Below are 15,261 nucleotides of genomic sequence, written 5' to 3' on the forward strand. Positions count from 1 at the left end.
TGGTGAAATAATCTGTTCAGGTCTCTTTGTGGCTTTACACCTTCTCGCATTTGGCTTCTCAAAATTTGCATGACCTACAAACCTTCATGTAAAAGACCTATCCAAATCTGGCAGCTGATGCACATGGCGGCTCAGTGGTTGGCACCATTGCCTTGGGCTCATGGGTTTAAAGCCAACAAAATGCGACGTCTGCCCTTGTTTATCTGTCAGGATTATGTTCTAGTTTAGTTATATTTTATCCTCTTAACTTTTCAGGTTTAAAAAGCGAATGCTGATTGAACAACTAGAAGAATTATTAGAAGAAATTCACAAAGCAAATCAAGTCAACCACGTCAACAGCAGTTAACAAAGTGGACCTCATGGTGACCCGTCTGTCTGCACATGGACAAAGTCGTGGCCAAATAGTCTGGATAGTCTGAACACTGATACTTTCTTATGCTTCCATTTTCATGTACATGGATAGTATCAACATGATGCCTTTAATGAAATTAGGGGAGGTTTTTAAAAAGATCCCGGTGATCACTGACTAGCTATGCTGATTTCTCTCAGGTTTCACAGCATACCCGCCAGCTCACATATAGGTGCATCACTGGCTGCAATCAAGGTTTTGCCAAAATCTTTAACCGGCTCATTTAGAGGTTGTTCAAAAACTGATTTTATATCATTGGAAAACTGAACTTGTATCGGACATGCACGCTCTTCACAAAGACTTTTTAAAGGCAACTTGTCATTAATACCTAGCTAGACAGAAGCACACGCGTTGAACAAGGTAATATTTTGTACATTATTTTGAATATATTGTAAGTTGTACAGGTGAATTTTGAAAACTATTTAAAAAGAAGCACTTTTGTTATTCCATTAATAAAAAAAGCTCTATTTTAATATTTGCTCTATTGATATTTATTTAAAGGGGTCTTCTGAGTTTGACAAGTCAACGGATCGTTACTATTTAGTTGGAAAAAAATAAATATATATATATATTATACAGTATCTACATAACTACTTACACTAGATGGAGGCTCAATGCTATCGCATCAGGAGGGCGGTAATGTCATGATGGGGGCAGGCTTTGCAGCTTTGAGAATCCCCCTCTCGATGTGCTCACACACCTATCCACTCTGTTTCCCTATATGCGGACTTCTCCCATCTGTGCTCGCTTCTTTGACCTGTCTACCCCATGTGCTATCCCCCTTGTCTGCTGTCTCTCTACTTCCTGTGCTGTGTTCTCCCCTCATGTGCTGTCCTGTTTCAGCTGTCCTCCCCTGTGCTCTGTCTCTCACCCCTGTGTCTGACAGTGTACAGAACATACCACAGCTCCTGGGTAGGGGAGGAAGCAAAAGACAATACTGACATTACAGCAGTAGATCGCAGAGGATAAATTTTGTGAGGACACGATGGCTCAATGGTTAGCACTGCAGCTTTGCAGCGCTGGGGTCCAAATCCCACCAAAGACAACATCTACAAGGAGTTTGTTCTCCCAGTGTTTGCATGGGTTTCCTCCCACACTCCAAACACATACCTTTAGGGAATTTTAGATTGTGTACCCCAATGGGGACAGCGATGATAATGTATGTAAAGTGCTGCGGAATAAGATGGCTATATAAGCAATGCATAATAAAAAAAAAAAATGGAGGCTGAGTGCATTACTTAGTTTTCTTTAAAACAATTACAGGTGCCAGGAGCTCTCTGACCTTTCCTGGCGCCTGCGCCCTGCAGGAGGAGAACATAATTTTACCTCTATATAAGTCACTAGTGCGACCACACTTATATAGAGGTAAAATTGTATTCTAAGTCACTAGTGCGACCACACTTAGAATACTTTGTACAGTTCTGGTCTCCGGTGTATATGAAAGACATAGCTGAACTGGAGCGGGTGCAGAGAAGAGCGACCAAGGTTATTAGGGAACTGGGGGGTCTGCAATACCAAGACAGGTTATTACACTTGGGGTTATTTAGTTTGGAGAATCGAAGGCTTAGGGGTGATCTTATTACAATGTATAAATATATGCGGGGACAATACCAAGACCTTTCTAATGATCTTTTTACTCTTAGACCTGTGACGGGGACAAGGGGGCATCCTCTACGTCTGGAGGAAAGAAGGTTTAAGCATAATCACAGATGTGGATTCTTTACTGTAACAGCAGTGAGACTATGGAACTCTCTGCCATATGATGTTGTAATGAGTGATTCCCTACTAAAATTTAAGAAGGGACTGGATGCCTTTCTTGAAAAGTATAATATTACATATTACAATAATATAATATTACAGGTTATATACACTAGTTTCCTTAATATTGCGTTGATCCAGGGAGCTAGTGTGATTGCCGTATGTGGAATTGGGAAGGAATTTTTTTCCCCAATGTGAAGCTTACTGTTTGCCACATGGGTTTTTTTTGCCTTCCTCTGGATCAACATGTTAGGGCAAGTTAGGATAGGATATGGGTTGAACTAGATGGACTTAAAGTCTCCCTTCAACCATAATAACTGTTACTATGTACTTTACTCTGCCCTCAACAGGACAGAGAAAGTACGCCTGCGCAGGAGCCACAGCAGAAGGAGGACGTCATCTCTAGAAGATGGGAGGCGCCAGACCGTGACACCCATCGCCCCCGCCCCCCGGTGAGTATAATATAACTTTTTTTTTTTTTTTTCCTTCTTCTTTCAGGTTACATTGGGGGCTTATCTACAGCATTACAGAATGCTGTAGATAAGCCCCTGATGGGTGTGGTCGCAGCTTATAGGTCAAAAATGGGGTGACAGATTCCCTTTAATATTGGATCAGCGGAGTTCTGACTTCTCAGCCTCCCGCAAGCGCCGGGAAAGGTCAGAGAGGTCCTGTGCACTGCAGTACTTTACTCTGCCCTCAACAGGGCAGATAAAGTACGCCTGCGCAGGAGCTGTGGCACATGAAGATGGGAGGCGCCGGACCGGACCGCGTCACCCATCGGACTGGACCACCGGGTGAGTATAATCTAACTTGTTTTTCTTATCTTTCAGGTTACATCGGGGGGCTTATCTACAGCATTACAGAATGCTGTAGATAAGCCCCTTATGGCTGTGGCTGCAGCTCATAGACCAAAAAATGGGGTGACAGATTCCCTTAATACTCAACTACTCCAGCAAGGAAATTAACTTTTTGGACATCATCATTAAGCTACAGAACAATGAAATAGAGAGATCCCTGTGTCAGAAGCCAATCGACCGTCCAACATACCTTAAATGGGACAGTTTCCATCCAAAACACACTGATTGCTTGGCTGTAGAGAATAATCGTATATGTTCCATCTCCATGGATAGAGATGTACACTTTGGTTGCCTCAGAAAGACCTTTTTGAATCAGGACTACCATCCAAAAACAATTCAAAACCAAATTACAAGAGCCACCAGAATATCAAGGAATCACCTGCTACATTACAAAGCTAAAGAAGAAAATAACCGGGTGCCTCTAGTGGTCACCTACAATCCAAATCTGGAGGTGCTAAGGGGAGCTGCATGGAAATTACAACCTTTACTACAAGTAGATGCCTGATTATAAGCCATATTTCCAGACCCCTCACTACTGTGTTTTAGGCAGCCCCCAAATGTAAGAAGCCTCATTGTCAGAAGCTCCCTGTCCACCCTAAGAGCTGCAGGAACCCTTCCTTGCAACCAAAAAAAAAAAAGTAAAACCTGTCCATTTATAATGACCACTGACAAGATAAAGCTCCCCATTTCACATCGGGACTACAAGATCATAGCACCATGGACATGAAATTACTGCTATTGAAAGGTAACTTCACATCTCAGAGAAAATAGGAGAAAAGTCTGGGAGTATAAACTCATGATGACCTTTGACACTCTCTGCTGGAATGAATGTGTCACATGGATTTGTCTTTACATCTATTAAGGAATTTGCTCCTCAGACCTTGTGGGGGCATCACACAACACAGAACCAGACCCCAATCAGAGGACAATAAAACTCACACTCCTTATCTACGAACTGTTCCAATATTTATGGCCACAACTGTTTACCACTCTCCCATAATGATAGTTCTACTTCACGTCACTTGTCTTCTCCTATTGCATTATTTCTGTGCTACGTTGTGTATAAATATGTGGCTCTTCAGATGTATTAGTCTATATGCCTGATGAAGACCTGAGTAGTCTTGAAAGCATGCAATTTGTTACCATCTTTACAGTTAGCCATTAAGGTATCAACCACTGAGGACTCTTGATTCTAAATGTTCTTCTATCTACTGGCTAACACTGTACAAAGATTACCTGTATCAAAGTGGAGCCCAGCCGAACAGACATTGATGACCTAAAGTAGTGGACAGCCTCCTTTAAAGGTGTGTGCATACGCTGCGGATCCGCAGCAGTTTCTGCTGTGGTGTACAGTACCATTATAATCAATGGAAATTGAAATCCGCAGTGCGCACGGTGCAGAATTTTCCGCGTGGATTTTCTGCGGTTTCAAATCCGCAGCATGTCAATTCTTTGTGCGGATTCCGCTGCGGTTTGGCACCTGCTCCATGGCAGGTGTCAAACCCCAGGGAAAATCTGCAGATAAGCCGCAGGTCTTTTGACCTACGGTTTTACCTGCGGATTTACACAAATCCGTGTGAAAAATTTCCGCAACACATTCCGCAACCTGTGCACACACCCTAAGAACTGGGGAATGAGGGAAGGATCATCGTGGTTAAAATGATGTGAAAAAATGGGGATGACTTCAAAGTGCATTTACTGGTGATATAGAAAAATCAGACTAGGGTATGCCTTGCTTTCCTGCAAAATGGTGAATGACTTGACATCCTCAGTGAAAAGAATGGAAAACCTTGGTCACAGCTGCCAAAGTTACACAATTATTGCTGCTTATTAGTTTTATCTCAAGGGCTGTCACATTGTAGAAGGATCAACTTTATTCTCATTTGCACAAGGAAAGACTAGAAGCAATGGGATGAAACTGAATGGGAGGAGACACAGATTAGATATTAGAAAAAACTTTTTGACAGTGAGGGTGATCAATGAGTGGAGCAGGCTGCCATGAGAAGTGGTGAGTTCTCCTTCAATGGAAGTCTTCAAACAGAGGCTGGACAGACATCTGACTGGGATGATTTAGCGAATCCTGCTTTGAGCAGGGGGTTGGACCAGATGGCCCAGGAGGTCCCTTCCAACTCTACAATTCTATGATTCTATTTTGTATAAAAAAAAAAAAATCCTCACAATGCCAAAAGGATTCTTTTAAAATTCATAGTTATTTGCATATAAACATTACTTTTTGTTAAACCTGTTACATTTTGTGTACTTGGGCACCGTTTATATCATTGTAACTGAACAAGACATTGATGTGGTCTTCAGCAGTAGTCTGACTGGTAAAGAACCCTGATAAAAACCTAATGGATCCTTTTTAGAAGTCCGTTTTAAAATGGATCTAGCATGAGCCACCATGTTGCTAGTCAGAACTGTCAATCTTTAGGATCACTCCTGATGGAGAAACCCTTTACTTTCACATCCACAGCGCTTCCAGAATCTGAGCAGGAAAGCTTAAAGTTTGGGTCTAAAACATCCAGGAATATTATAGATTTCGGGCTATTTCACATCTTTAATTAAAAAAAAAAAAAAGTATGTCTTCATGATAAATAAATGCAATGGGTTTTTGCTGTGGGTGTTTCTTTAGCACTCATCTAAGTTGTCATTTTTTTTTTTTTTTTATTCAGCTTCAATCAATTGACTAGAAAAGAAAATTAGTTTGTACAGTAAAAGGAGTCAATGCTTTATTTAGAATCATCTATGCAATAAAAATGGTTTTTTTTTTTACAAACAGGAATAATAAATAAACAGACTTATGACTGCTCATTCAGTGCAAAATATTCAGAAGTGAGAGTCCTCAGTGGTTGATAACTTTTAATGGCTAACTGAAAAGATGGTAACACATTGCAAGCTTTCCCTGTCCTCTCCAACAGCTGCAGGAACCTTTCCTTGCAACCAGAAAAAAAGTAAAAACTGTCCATTTAGAATGACCACTGACAAGCTAAAGATCCCCCAACTCACATCAGGACTACAGGATCCCAGATACTTTCAGCTGCATCACATCTAATGTGTACCTAATTATTTGTACTAAATGTCCAACTGGGGGTCTGTATGTGGGGGAGACAGGGCAAAAGCTTAGAACAAGGATGAATTCTCATTGTCACACAATAAGAGAAAAAAAGAATGGATCTACCTGTGGCAAAAACATTTTTGTATACCTGATCACAACACCATGGATATGAAGTAACTGATATTGAAAAGTAAATTCACATCTCAGAGAGACAGGAGGGTCTGGGAGTACAAGCTCATGATGACCTTTGACACTCTCAATGCTGGAATGAGTGTGTCACGTGGATTTATGTCTTTTTACATCAATTAAGGAATTTGTTCCTAAGACCTTGTGGGGGCATCACAACACATTAGGAGACCCCAATCAGAGGACAATAAAACATCCAGACTCCTTATCTATGAACTGGTCCAATATGTTTCTCCCTCTCCCATATTGATAGTTCTGCTTCACATCACTTGTCTTATCTATTGCATTATTTCTGTGCCCTGTTGTGCATAAATATGTGACTCTTCAGATTTTGTATTAGTCAAGCCTGATGAAGAGACCTGAGTAGTCTCGAAAGCTTGCAATGTGTTACCATCTTTTCAGTTAGCCATTAAAAGGTATCAACCACTGAGGACTCTCAATTCTGAATATTTTTCTATCTACTGGCTAACACGGTACAAATATATACATCATTCAGTGCAAAGGATTTGTGACTCTTCCTATGAACAGCACCAAACCTGCAAGAAACCAAGAGATGTGATTAGAAACTATGGTAAGGACATGGATACATCATCACAAAAGAAAGGCAATTTTGTGTTTTTGTTTTGTTTTTTTTTCATTTTGCTGGCTTTTTATATACTGCAGTTTTAAAATTGACACATATTGGCACTCTTGAAATTGTACCAGAAAGTTATTGCAATTACAGATGGTTTGTTATACACATGTTTATTTCCTTTGTGTGTTTGGAACAGCGGAAAAAGGCAAATTGGACATAATTTCGCACAAATTATTGTCCAAACAAAATTGTTAGCACCTTTCCAAAAAATGTGGGTACATTTCTTGAACAAGCATCACATCCTTGAAACAGTCACATATGGCAACTAACAGGTGTGAGCAATATTAAAATCACACCTGAAACAAGATAAAATGGGGGAGAAGACGACCATGGAGAGCAGAAAGAGAACTGTCTGAGGACTTGAGCACTAAAATTGTTGAAAAATATAAACCAGCTCATGGTTACAAGTCCTCCAGAGATCTTTATGTTCCTTTGTCCACTGTGTGCAACATAACCAAGAAGTTTAAAACCCGTGGCACTGTAGCGTATCTCATTGCACGTGGACAGCAGAGAAAAATTGATGAAAGGTTGCAACGCAGGATAGACCGGATGGTGGATAAGCAGCCCTATTCAAGGTCCAAAGAAATTCAAGCTGTCTTGCAGGCTCCGGGTGCATCAGTATCAGCGCTATCTAGCTGTCGACATTTGTTTGAAATGAAACGCTATGGCAGGAGACCCAGGAGGACCCCACTGCTAACACAGAGACATAAAAAAAAAGCTAGACTGCAGTTTGCCAACATCCTTCTGGGAAAGCATCTTGGGGACACATGAGACCAAGTTAGAGCGTTTTGGTAATGCACCTCATTTTACTATTTACTGAAAACAATGAGACCTACAAAGAACATAGTACCTACTGTGAAATATAGTGGAGGTTCAAAGATGTGGAGATACGGGGGTCAGCAGGTGCCCTAGTCTGCTAGCCTACACCGCATGGACTAAGGCTCATCCGACCAAACTCCCGCCCTTTTACCGTGGGCATAATACTCCTCCAACAACACAGGGTGAGAAAACTATGTGGCAATACTTTATTGAACCACAAAACAGGCAAATAACACACAGAACGGTCCCGACAAAATACCCAAGATTGTAATTTTTCACAGAGTCTCGCCCTTCCATTGACTTGACTTGTTCAAGGACCCTGCATAACTATCTTGCAAAAATAGCAGATAAGTTGTAGGAGCTGATATTGGGTGCCTTTACTGTTTCTGTCATCACAATGTTCTGTGGTTGTTTTGCTGCCTCTGCTATTGGGTGCCTTTACTGTGTGGAAGTAGTGATGAACGAGTAGCATTGTTGCTTGGATGTCCCCGAGCATGCTCGGGTGATCTCTGAGTATTTTGGCGAGCTCGCAGATTTAAATTTCATCTCATCTGCATTATTTGCGACTTGTAGACAGGCTGAATACATGTGGGAATTCCCTAACAAACAGGCATTCCACACATGTATTCAAGCTGTCTAGCAGTCGCAAATCATACAGCTGAGGCAATGAAAACTAAATCTCCAAGCACACCAAAATACTCGGAGACCAGCATGCTCAGGAAAACCCAAGCAACGAGTATACTCGCTCATCACTATGTGGAAGGCATCATGAAATATGAAAATTACCAAATGATTTTGGGTCACAATCTGATGCCCAGTGTCGGAAAGCTGGGTTTGTGTTGTCCAGTAGGACCATGACCCCAAATATACTTCAAGAAGCATCCAGGAATACATGGATACTAAGCGCTGGAGAGTTCTGAAGTGGCCAGCACTGAGTCTGGATGTAAAACCCATTGAATACCTGTGGAGAGATCTTAAAATTGCTGCTGGGAGAAAGCACTCCTCAAATATGATAGACCTGGAGCAGTTTGCAAAACTGGGCCAAAATTCCAATTGAGAGGTGTAAGAACCTTCTTGATTCTTATAGGAAGCAATTTATTGCCGATATTTATTACAAAGGTTGTGCAACAAACTATTAAGTTGAGGGTGCCAAAAATTTTGTCTGGCCCGTTTTGTGTGAAATGATGTCCAATTTGCCTTTTTTCCCCCATTCTCCATGACAGCACCATGGACAGAGAGGGTCCACCCCCAAGAACAGGAGGAAACCTACAGCTTTAAGAGTCAGAGCCCCCACAGTAAGCTTCAGTGGTTTCCTGTCCTTGCAGGAGACTCTACAGCTCCCCGATGCTGCTGCTGGGGAGTGAAAAAGTCTTACCTGGGACCTCGGTCCCAGCATCGCCAACATGGATCGGCATCCAGAGGTTCCTGACGGCGATGAGAACCTGAAGAAGCAGGGACATCTCTCTTTGCAGCATGGCCTGGCTGGGCACAGTGCATGCTTGGGATCCGGCAGAACTAGTGACATCCGTTCTGGGGGAACGGCATGGTGAGCGTCTGATGTCACTTAGAGGTGACACAGTGCATCTCTGGGAGCCATCACATTGGATGATGTCCGTTCCAGGGGATCGTCCTGGTATGGCATGGTGCATCTCCGGAGCAAAGCCGGGCATCTGATGGCAATTCCAGGGACAGATTGCATCTCCTGATAAAAGCAGCATGATCCAGAGGGAGCGAGGCAGAATGCATCCCTAGCCTACTGCTGACTCGGTCCAGGGTGGACCTGGAAAGGTGATGGAGTGTAAAAACATCAAGACCATGCTGCAATAGGGGCTTCCAGATGGAGGACAATAACCAAACAGGAGAAGCTACAGAAGCAGCCCGTTTGATCTCTGTCGTCCTGTGTCAGGTGGGGTGAGTCAGGTTTTGTTCCCTGGGTAAATTATCCTAAATTCCTGTACTTTTATCATTCATAGGAAAGCTTAATATAAGACAAAGCACAAGGATTGTGCATTATGCAAATACAGATTAGCACCTGATTACATTAAAAAGCTATGTAAAAACTGCATTGAAAGAACCCTAGCCGAAGAATCCCCTTCCCTCATGGAAAATATGAAGACCATGATCAGGGTGGAAATGAAAAATATTTAAGAGGGATTAAAGCCAGTACCTCATCAAGAGAGACTGGCTGAGGTAAATTCTAGCTCAGATGATGAAATTGAAGATGGAGAGCTAGGCATCTACTATTCAGGTGGCTCATCATAGTCTTCATGCTCTTCTGACAGCTGCAGAAATCAATCTTGTTTTCCAGCAGAGGATAAGAGCAAACTGGTGAAGGCAGTTATGGCAGCAATGAAGGTACAGGAGATTAAGGAGGCAAGATTCATGCAGGATCTAATGTTCAGGGGATTAGAGGTCAGGAAGCATAAATGTACAGAGGATTTGGAAATCTGGGATAAAGTACCAAAAATAGACATAGAGGTACGCAAGGTGTCCCTTAATACAGCGCTCACGTTTGATGATGCAGGGCTTCTAAAGGATCCCCAGATGATAGGAAGGCAGAAAGCTTTCTGAAGAAAGCTTGGGAATCCGGATTGGCAGCCTTTAAACCAGATATAGCACCACATGTATGGCAAGATCTCTGAGCATGTGGCTTAGCCAACTAGAGGCACAGATTAGAAACAAATGACCAAGAATTCAGTTGCTTGCCAGCTTTACAAACATAGCAAAGGCAGCAGATTTCCTCAGCGAGACCATTGATGACATGAGGTCTCGCGTTACTGTAGCGGTCTTGCGAGGAATAGGGACCGCAACAGTATCACGAGACCGTGACATCATCAAAGGACTCTCAAGGCATTACTGGGAATGCGAGCATCGCTGAGGCCCGGGAAGGCTGCGCGGGACGCCGGAAGGTGAATATAACCCAATTTTTTTATTTTTAATTTTTTTTTTACAGGGATATGGTACCCACAGCCTGGAGGACAGTTTCGTCTCCTCCAGGCCGTAGGTACCATCCGCACATGAGCTGCTCACTTTGTGCATGGTGGGCATAGCCACATGTGGGAAGTAAGCGGATCTCATGCATTCCGATGGGTGCGGAATCGCGGCAATTCTTTGCAGAATCGCAGTGATTCCGCAAAAAGAATGCGCATGCTGCATTTTTTCCATGATGCGATTCCGCCGCGGAAAAAAAACGCATCATTAGCACAGCATGTGCGGAATGCCATAGGAATACATGGGGTGCGTACAGTATGAGTTTTTTAAGCGTTTTCGCACCGAAAATCGCGGCAAAAACGCAATGTGGGCACACAGCCTAAAAGTCAAAGCTGTTGTGCTGGAGGCACTTTTTGATCAGAAAATTGTTGAGAACACCCTTTAATAGTTAGATTTCCCAAAGCACTTGGATGTTCCAGTATATCTCCTCAGCCTCGGTCCCCTCCTTGGGCCCTAAACTTAGTCCTAAAAGCGCTAACCAGAGCTCTATTCGAATCTCTATTAGAATGCCGAATTAGAATTTTGACTTTGAAAACAGCCCTTATAGTGGCCCTTACATCAGCAAGGAGAATAGGGAAACTACACGCCCTGTTGGTAAATCGGCCTTTTACATGGTTTTTCCAGGTAGGGTCATACTCAGTCCTGACCCAGCCTTCCTCTCCAAGGTAGTATCAACCTTTCAAAGGTCCCAGGAGACAGTCCTGCCATCATTTTATGATAACCCTAAAAATTAGAGGGACAGAGAATTTCAAACCCTAGATGTTACGAAGTGCCTCCTACAGTATTTTAGAGTCAACCAGTGAGGTCAGAAAGTCTACCTCCCTGTTTGTTCTCTTTTCAGGGTCCCAGAAGAGGCCAGGCAGCATCCAAAGGGTCCATAGTCAGATGGGTAAGGACAGGGATCTCCCTGGCCTATCTGTTGAGTGGCTCCCAGTCTCATCCCATCCCCGATAATTTAAGATCACACTCCACGAGGGCTGTTTCCACATCCTGGGCTGAGAAGGCCCAGATGTCTGGAACAAATCTGTGGGGCTGCCACGTGGTCTTCACCCTCTGCTTTTTTCAAACACTATAGCTTGACTTTAGGTCCTGGCGTTCTTACTTTCAGGATAAGAGTTCTACAAGCGGTGGTCCCTCCCTAGGGGATTGCTCTGTAATCTTTCTCCATGGTGCTGTTGTGGGGAATGGGGAAAAATGATAATTACCGGCAATTGGATTTTCCAGAACCCACGACAGCACCCTTATTCCCTCCCTTTTCTTTTGTGGATGGCGCACAGTTGACTCTCAGGGTGTTGCAAAAAAAAAAGCCAAAAAACTACAGATGTAGTGTTATACAGGATATGGTAGTATATCACAGACGTGACATGTATTGCTAAGCATGTACAGTATGTATATGTGTCTACTAAACTAACCAAACGGAGTTCTCTCATGCACTGTAAACCACTGCTGAAGTGTACAAGAGGGTCTCACCCTTTAAAACTGTAGGGTTTCCAGTCCTTGGGGTGGATCCTTTCTCTCCATGGTGCTATTGTGGGTTCTAGAAAATCTGATTTCCTGTAAGTAATCATCACTTTTCCTTTTTCTTATTTGTGTGTCGTTCTAATAAAGGAAATAAACGTGCATAACGAAATGTGTAACTGCAATCATTTTCTGGAAGAAATATTTCATTTTCTGGAAACATTCCAAGAGTGCCAACACTATTGGCTATGACTGTGTGTGTGTGTGTATATATATATATATATATATATATATATATTATAGTATAATTTAAAAATATAAAAAAAAGAGTTGAAGGAGCACACCATAATATGTACTCCACAAAAAAAATTAAAGGGAGCACAAACAGCCTGTTGCAAATAGAATAGTGTTCCCTTTATTTTTTTGAGCAGTATAGTTATACGGTGCTATTTATTAGCCCATATGGCGACGTTGCTGCTTGAGAAAGGTCCACACCTGGGACCGAAACGTCGCCATATGGGCTACCAAATAGCACTGTATAACTATATTATGGTGTGCTGCTTCAGCTTTTTTTTTTTACTTACATGGAAGGACTGGTATGTACCTGTGAGGCTTTGCACCCTATATTTAGTTGTGCTGCTTTTTAATATATATATAGTAAATCAAAAATGAAGGCAGCCCTCCATACTCCACATGTTGAAAAGTAGTGAATACATTCAGACCCACTATTGGATTTTGGGGTGAGTATTGGACTTCTTGCCTGGGGGCTTTGCACCCGAAGATAGGCACTGTGCTGTTTCTTTTGTTGTTTTCTTTTTACATATATATATATATATATATATATATATATATATATATATATATATATTACACACATACAAGCAGATCAGATGCTCTTGACTGATCACATTAGGACTCAATTTTATATATTGGTGTCAGTGCAGGAGGTAAGCTGAAAGGGTCTAATTCTTGTTTTAGAGAAGGAGCTAGTACAAGGGTTTTGTATAAAATTATTTACAATGCTGAATTTACTTTATTTTGTAAAGGGATCTGTCACCAGGTTTTTGTCACGTAATCTGGGAGCACCATAATGTAGAGGGGAGACCCCGATTTCCGCTATGTCACTTACTGGGCTGCTTGTGTAGTTTTGACCAAATCCTTTTTATCAGCAGGAGATTATCACCAGAGGACTAGTAACCCTGCTGTATGTAGTCCTCCATATTCATGAGCTCCACCCCCACCACTGATTGGAATCTTTTGCCAATGACCAGTCTAAACTGAAATCTGCGAATCAGTGGTGTGGTTGGAGTTTTTAATCTATGTCTCTACATTCTGCTTCTCCAATGTAAACATGATCTGGTAATATCATTCCCCAGGTCAGTATGATTACAGCGATACCAAACATGTATAGTTTTTTTTTTTTTTAAGTGGTGAAAAATAATTCTGAAAGTTGTAAGTAAAAAAAAAATTAATTAATTTGCTTGTGCTGCTATTTTCCGACACCCGTAACGTTTCTATTTTTGGGATAAGGACCTGTGTGAGTGCTTGTTTTTTGCGCCCTTAGTTGATGTTTTTATTGATATCACTTTGGGGTAGATATGATGTTTGATTTCCTGTTATTACTTGTTTATTTCTGTGATTTTTTTCTCGATATGCCATTTACCGATCGGATTAATTTTTTGATAGTTCAGACTTACGAATGCAGTGATACAAAATGTGTGGTGTTTTTTTTTATTTGAATGTGGTAAAGGGGGGAGGTGGTTTGAACTTTTATAATTTTTTTTTCTTGATATTTTTTAAACTTTTTACTGATTTTCCTTTTCATTGTATTTGTTAGTCCTCTTAGGGGACTTGAAACTGCAATCATCTGGTCGCACTTGTGCTATATAGAGCAGTGTCAGAGCATTGCTGTATGTAGCTGGAATCACCGTCTTCTATGAACACCAGCTGCAGACTGGTTTTCACACGCATACCGTGATGACACACACGGGTATTCACTAGACCACTGGCTGTCATAGCAACCCAGCAGCATTGTGCGATCGCCTCGTGGGAGTGCCGATGAGGGGATAGAACTAGTCATTTATTCTGCTTTGCTTATATAACACTATCCTTTTCCACAGCGCTTTACATACTGTATCATCACTGTCCCCAATGGGGCTCACAATCTAAATCCCTAGCTTTGGAGTGTGGGAGGAAACTGGAGAGCCCGGAGGAAACCCATGCAAACACAGGGAGAACATACAAACTCCTTGTAGATGTCGTCCTTGGTGGGGTTTGAACCCATAGCTCCAGAGTAACAGTGCTAACCACTGAGCCAGTGTGCTGCATATAGTGATGCACAAATGTGCTCTGATAAAGTGTTATCCATGCATGCTCAGGTCCACACTGAGTGTCTTGGGTGTGTTCGAAAAATATGTCCAAGTCCCCGCGGCTGCATGTCTCACAGCTATTCGACAGCCACACCACATGCAGGGATTGCCTAACACGTTCGCTCATCACTAGATACAACCGTGCACCCCCCCCTCCCGATACACATTAATGTGCGAGACTGACGATGGTATTTCACCAGTTAACAGCTCCAGATGCAGCTCAGCCCATGGCTGTTGGAGGTAGATGAGACTGACTGATCAGCCATCATCCTTTAGGAACTGTGCGGACTTGGCCTGCGAGCGTGCATCTAGGCAGGGACATAGTACATAAGTCGTTAAGGGGTTAAAGACAAAGTTCCCTGTGGGTCAGCAAAAATATGTACATCATGTGAGTTACAAATTTGGCTAGTCACTTAAAGCCCCCTTATATACCTGAGTTGGCTTGTCTTAAGAAGAAGAAAAATGGTCTGTCTGCTTTAAACACAGGCATGCGGGATCTTTTCAGCAGCACCATTGCTGTAAGACACACAATAGGAAGGGTTAATATTGCCCAGTCAAGAATGCATTGTGTCCATATATTGTTGTGGGATGCATCTCAATCAGTGAATTCAGTGTTTTTTCCTTCAGTCCCATGGCCACAGGTGTATAAAATCCGTCCCCTTGCTGTGCCGTCTGCTAACATCTGTTAGAGGTTTTGGACTATGGCTCGCCGAATTGGAGTGTGG

General features: G+C 42.3%; 2 protein-coding genes across 2 annotated transcripts in view; one reads left to right on the forward strand and one right to left on the reverse strand.

Moving 5' to 3' along the window:
• Nucleotides 1-882, forward strand: part of INTS6 (integrator complex subunit 6) — a 56,308-nt gene extending 55,426 nt beyond the window's left edge. Inside the window, exon 18 of the mRNA XM_073583314.1 lies at nucleotides 256-882. Coding sequence (XP_073439415.1) covers nucleotides 256-346 — 91 coding nt within the window. The 3' untranslated portion in view covers nucleotides 347-882. The remainder of the gene's footprint in view (nucleotides 1-255) is intronic.
• A 5,797-nt stretch (nucleotides 883-6,679) lies between these two features.
• Nucleotides 6,680-15,261, reverse strand: part of SERPINE3 (serpin family E member 3) — a 38,775-nt gene continuing 30,193 nt past the window's right edge. The window contains exons 8-9 of the mRNA XM_073583315.1: nucleotides 14,969-15,052; nucleotides 6,680-6,801 (exon numbers count right to left, since the gene is read on the reverse strand). Coding sequence (XP_073439416.1) covers nucleotides 6,758-6,801; nucleotides 14,969-15,052 — 128 coding nt within the window. The 3' untranslated portion in view covers nucleotides 6,680-6,757. The remainder of the gene's footprint in view (nucleotides 6,802-14,968; nucleotides 15,053-15,261) is intronic.

Source organism: Dendrobates tinctorius, unplaced genomic scaffold, assembly GCF_039654945.1.
Source record: "Dendrobates tinctorius isolate UK_male_01 unplaced genomic scaffold, ASM3965494v1 ptg000075l, whole genome shotgun sequence".
Lineage (NCBI taxonomy): Eukaryota > Metazoa > Chordata > Amphibia > Anura > Dendrobatidae > Dendrobates > Dendrobates tinctorius.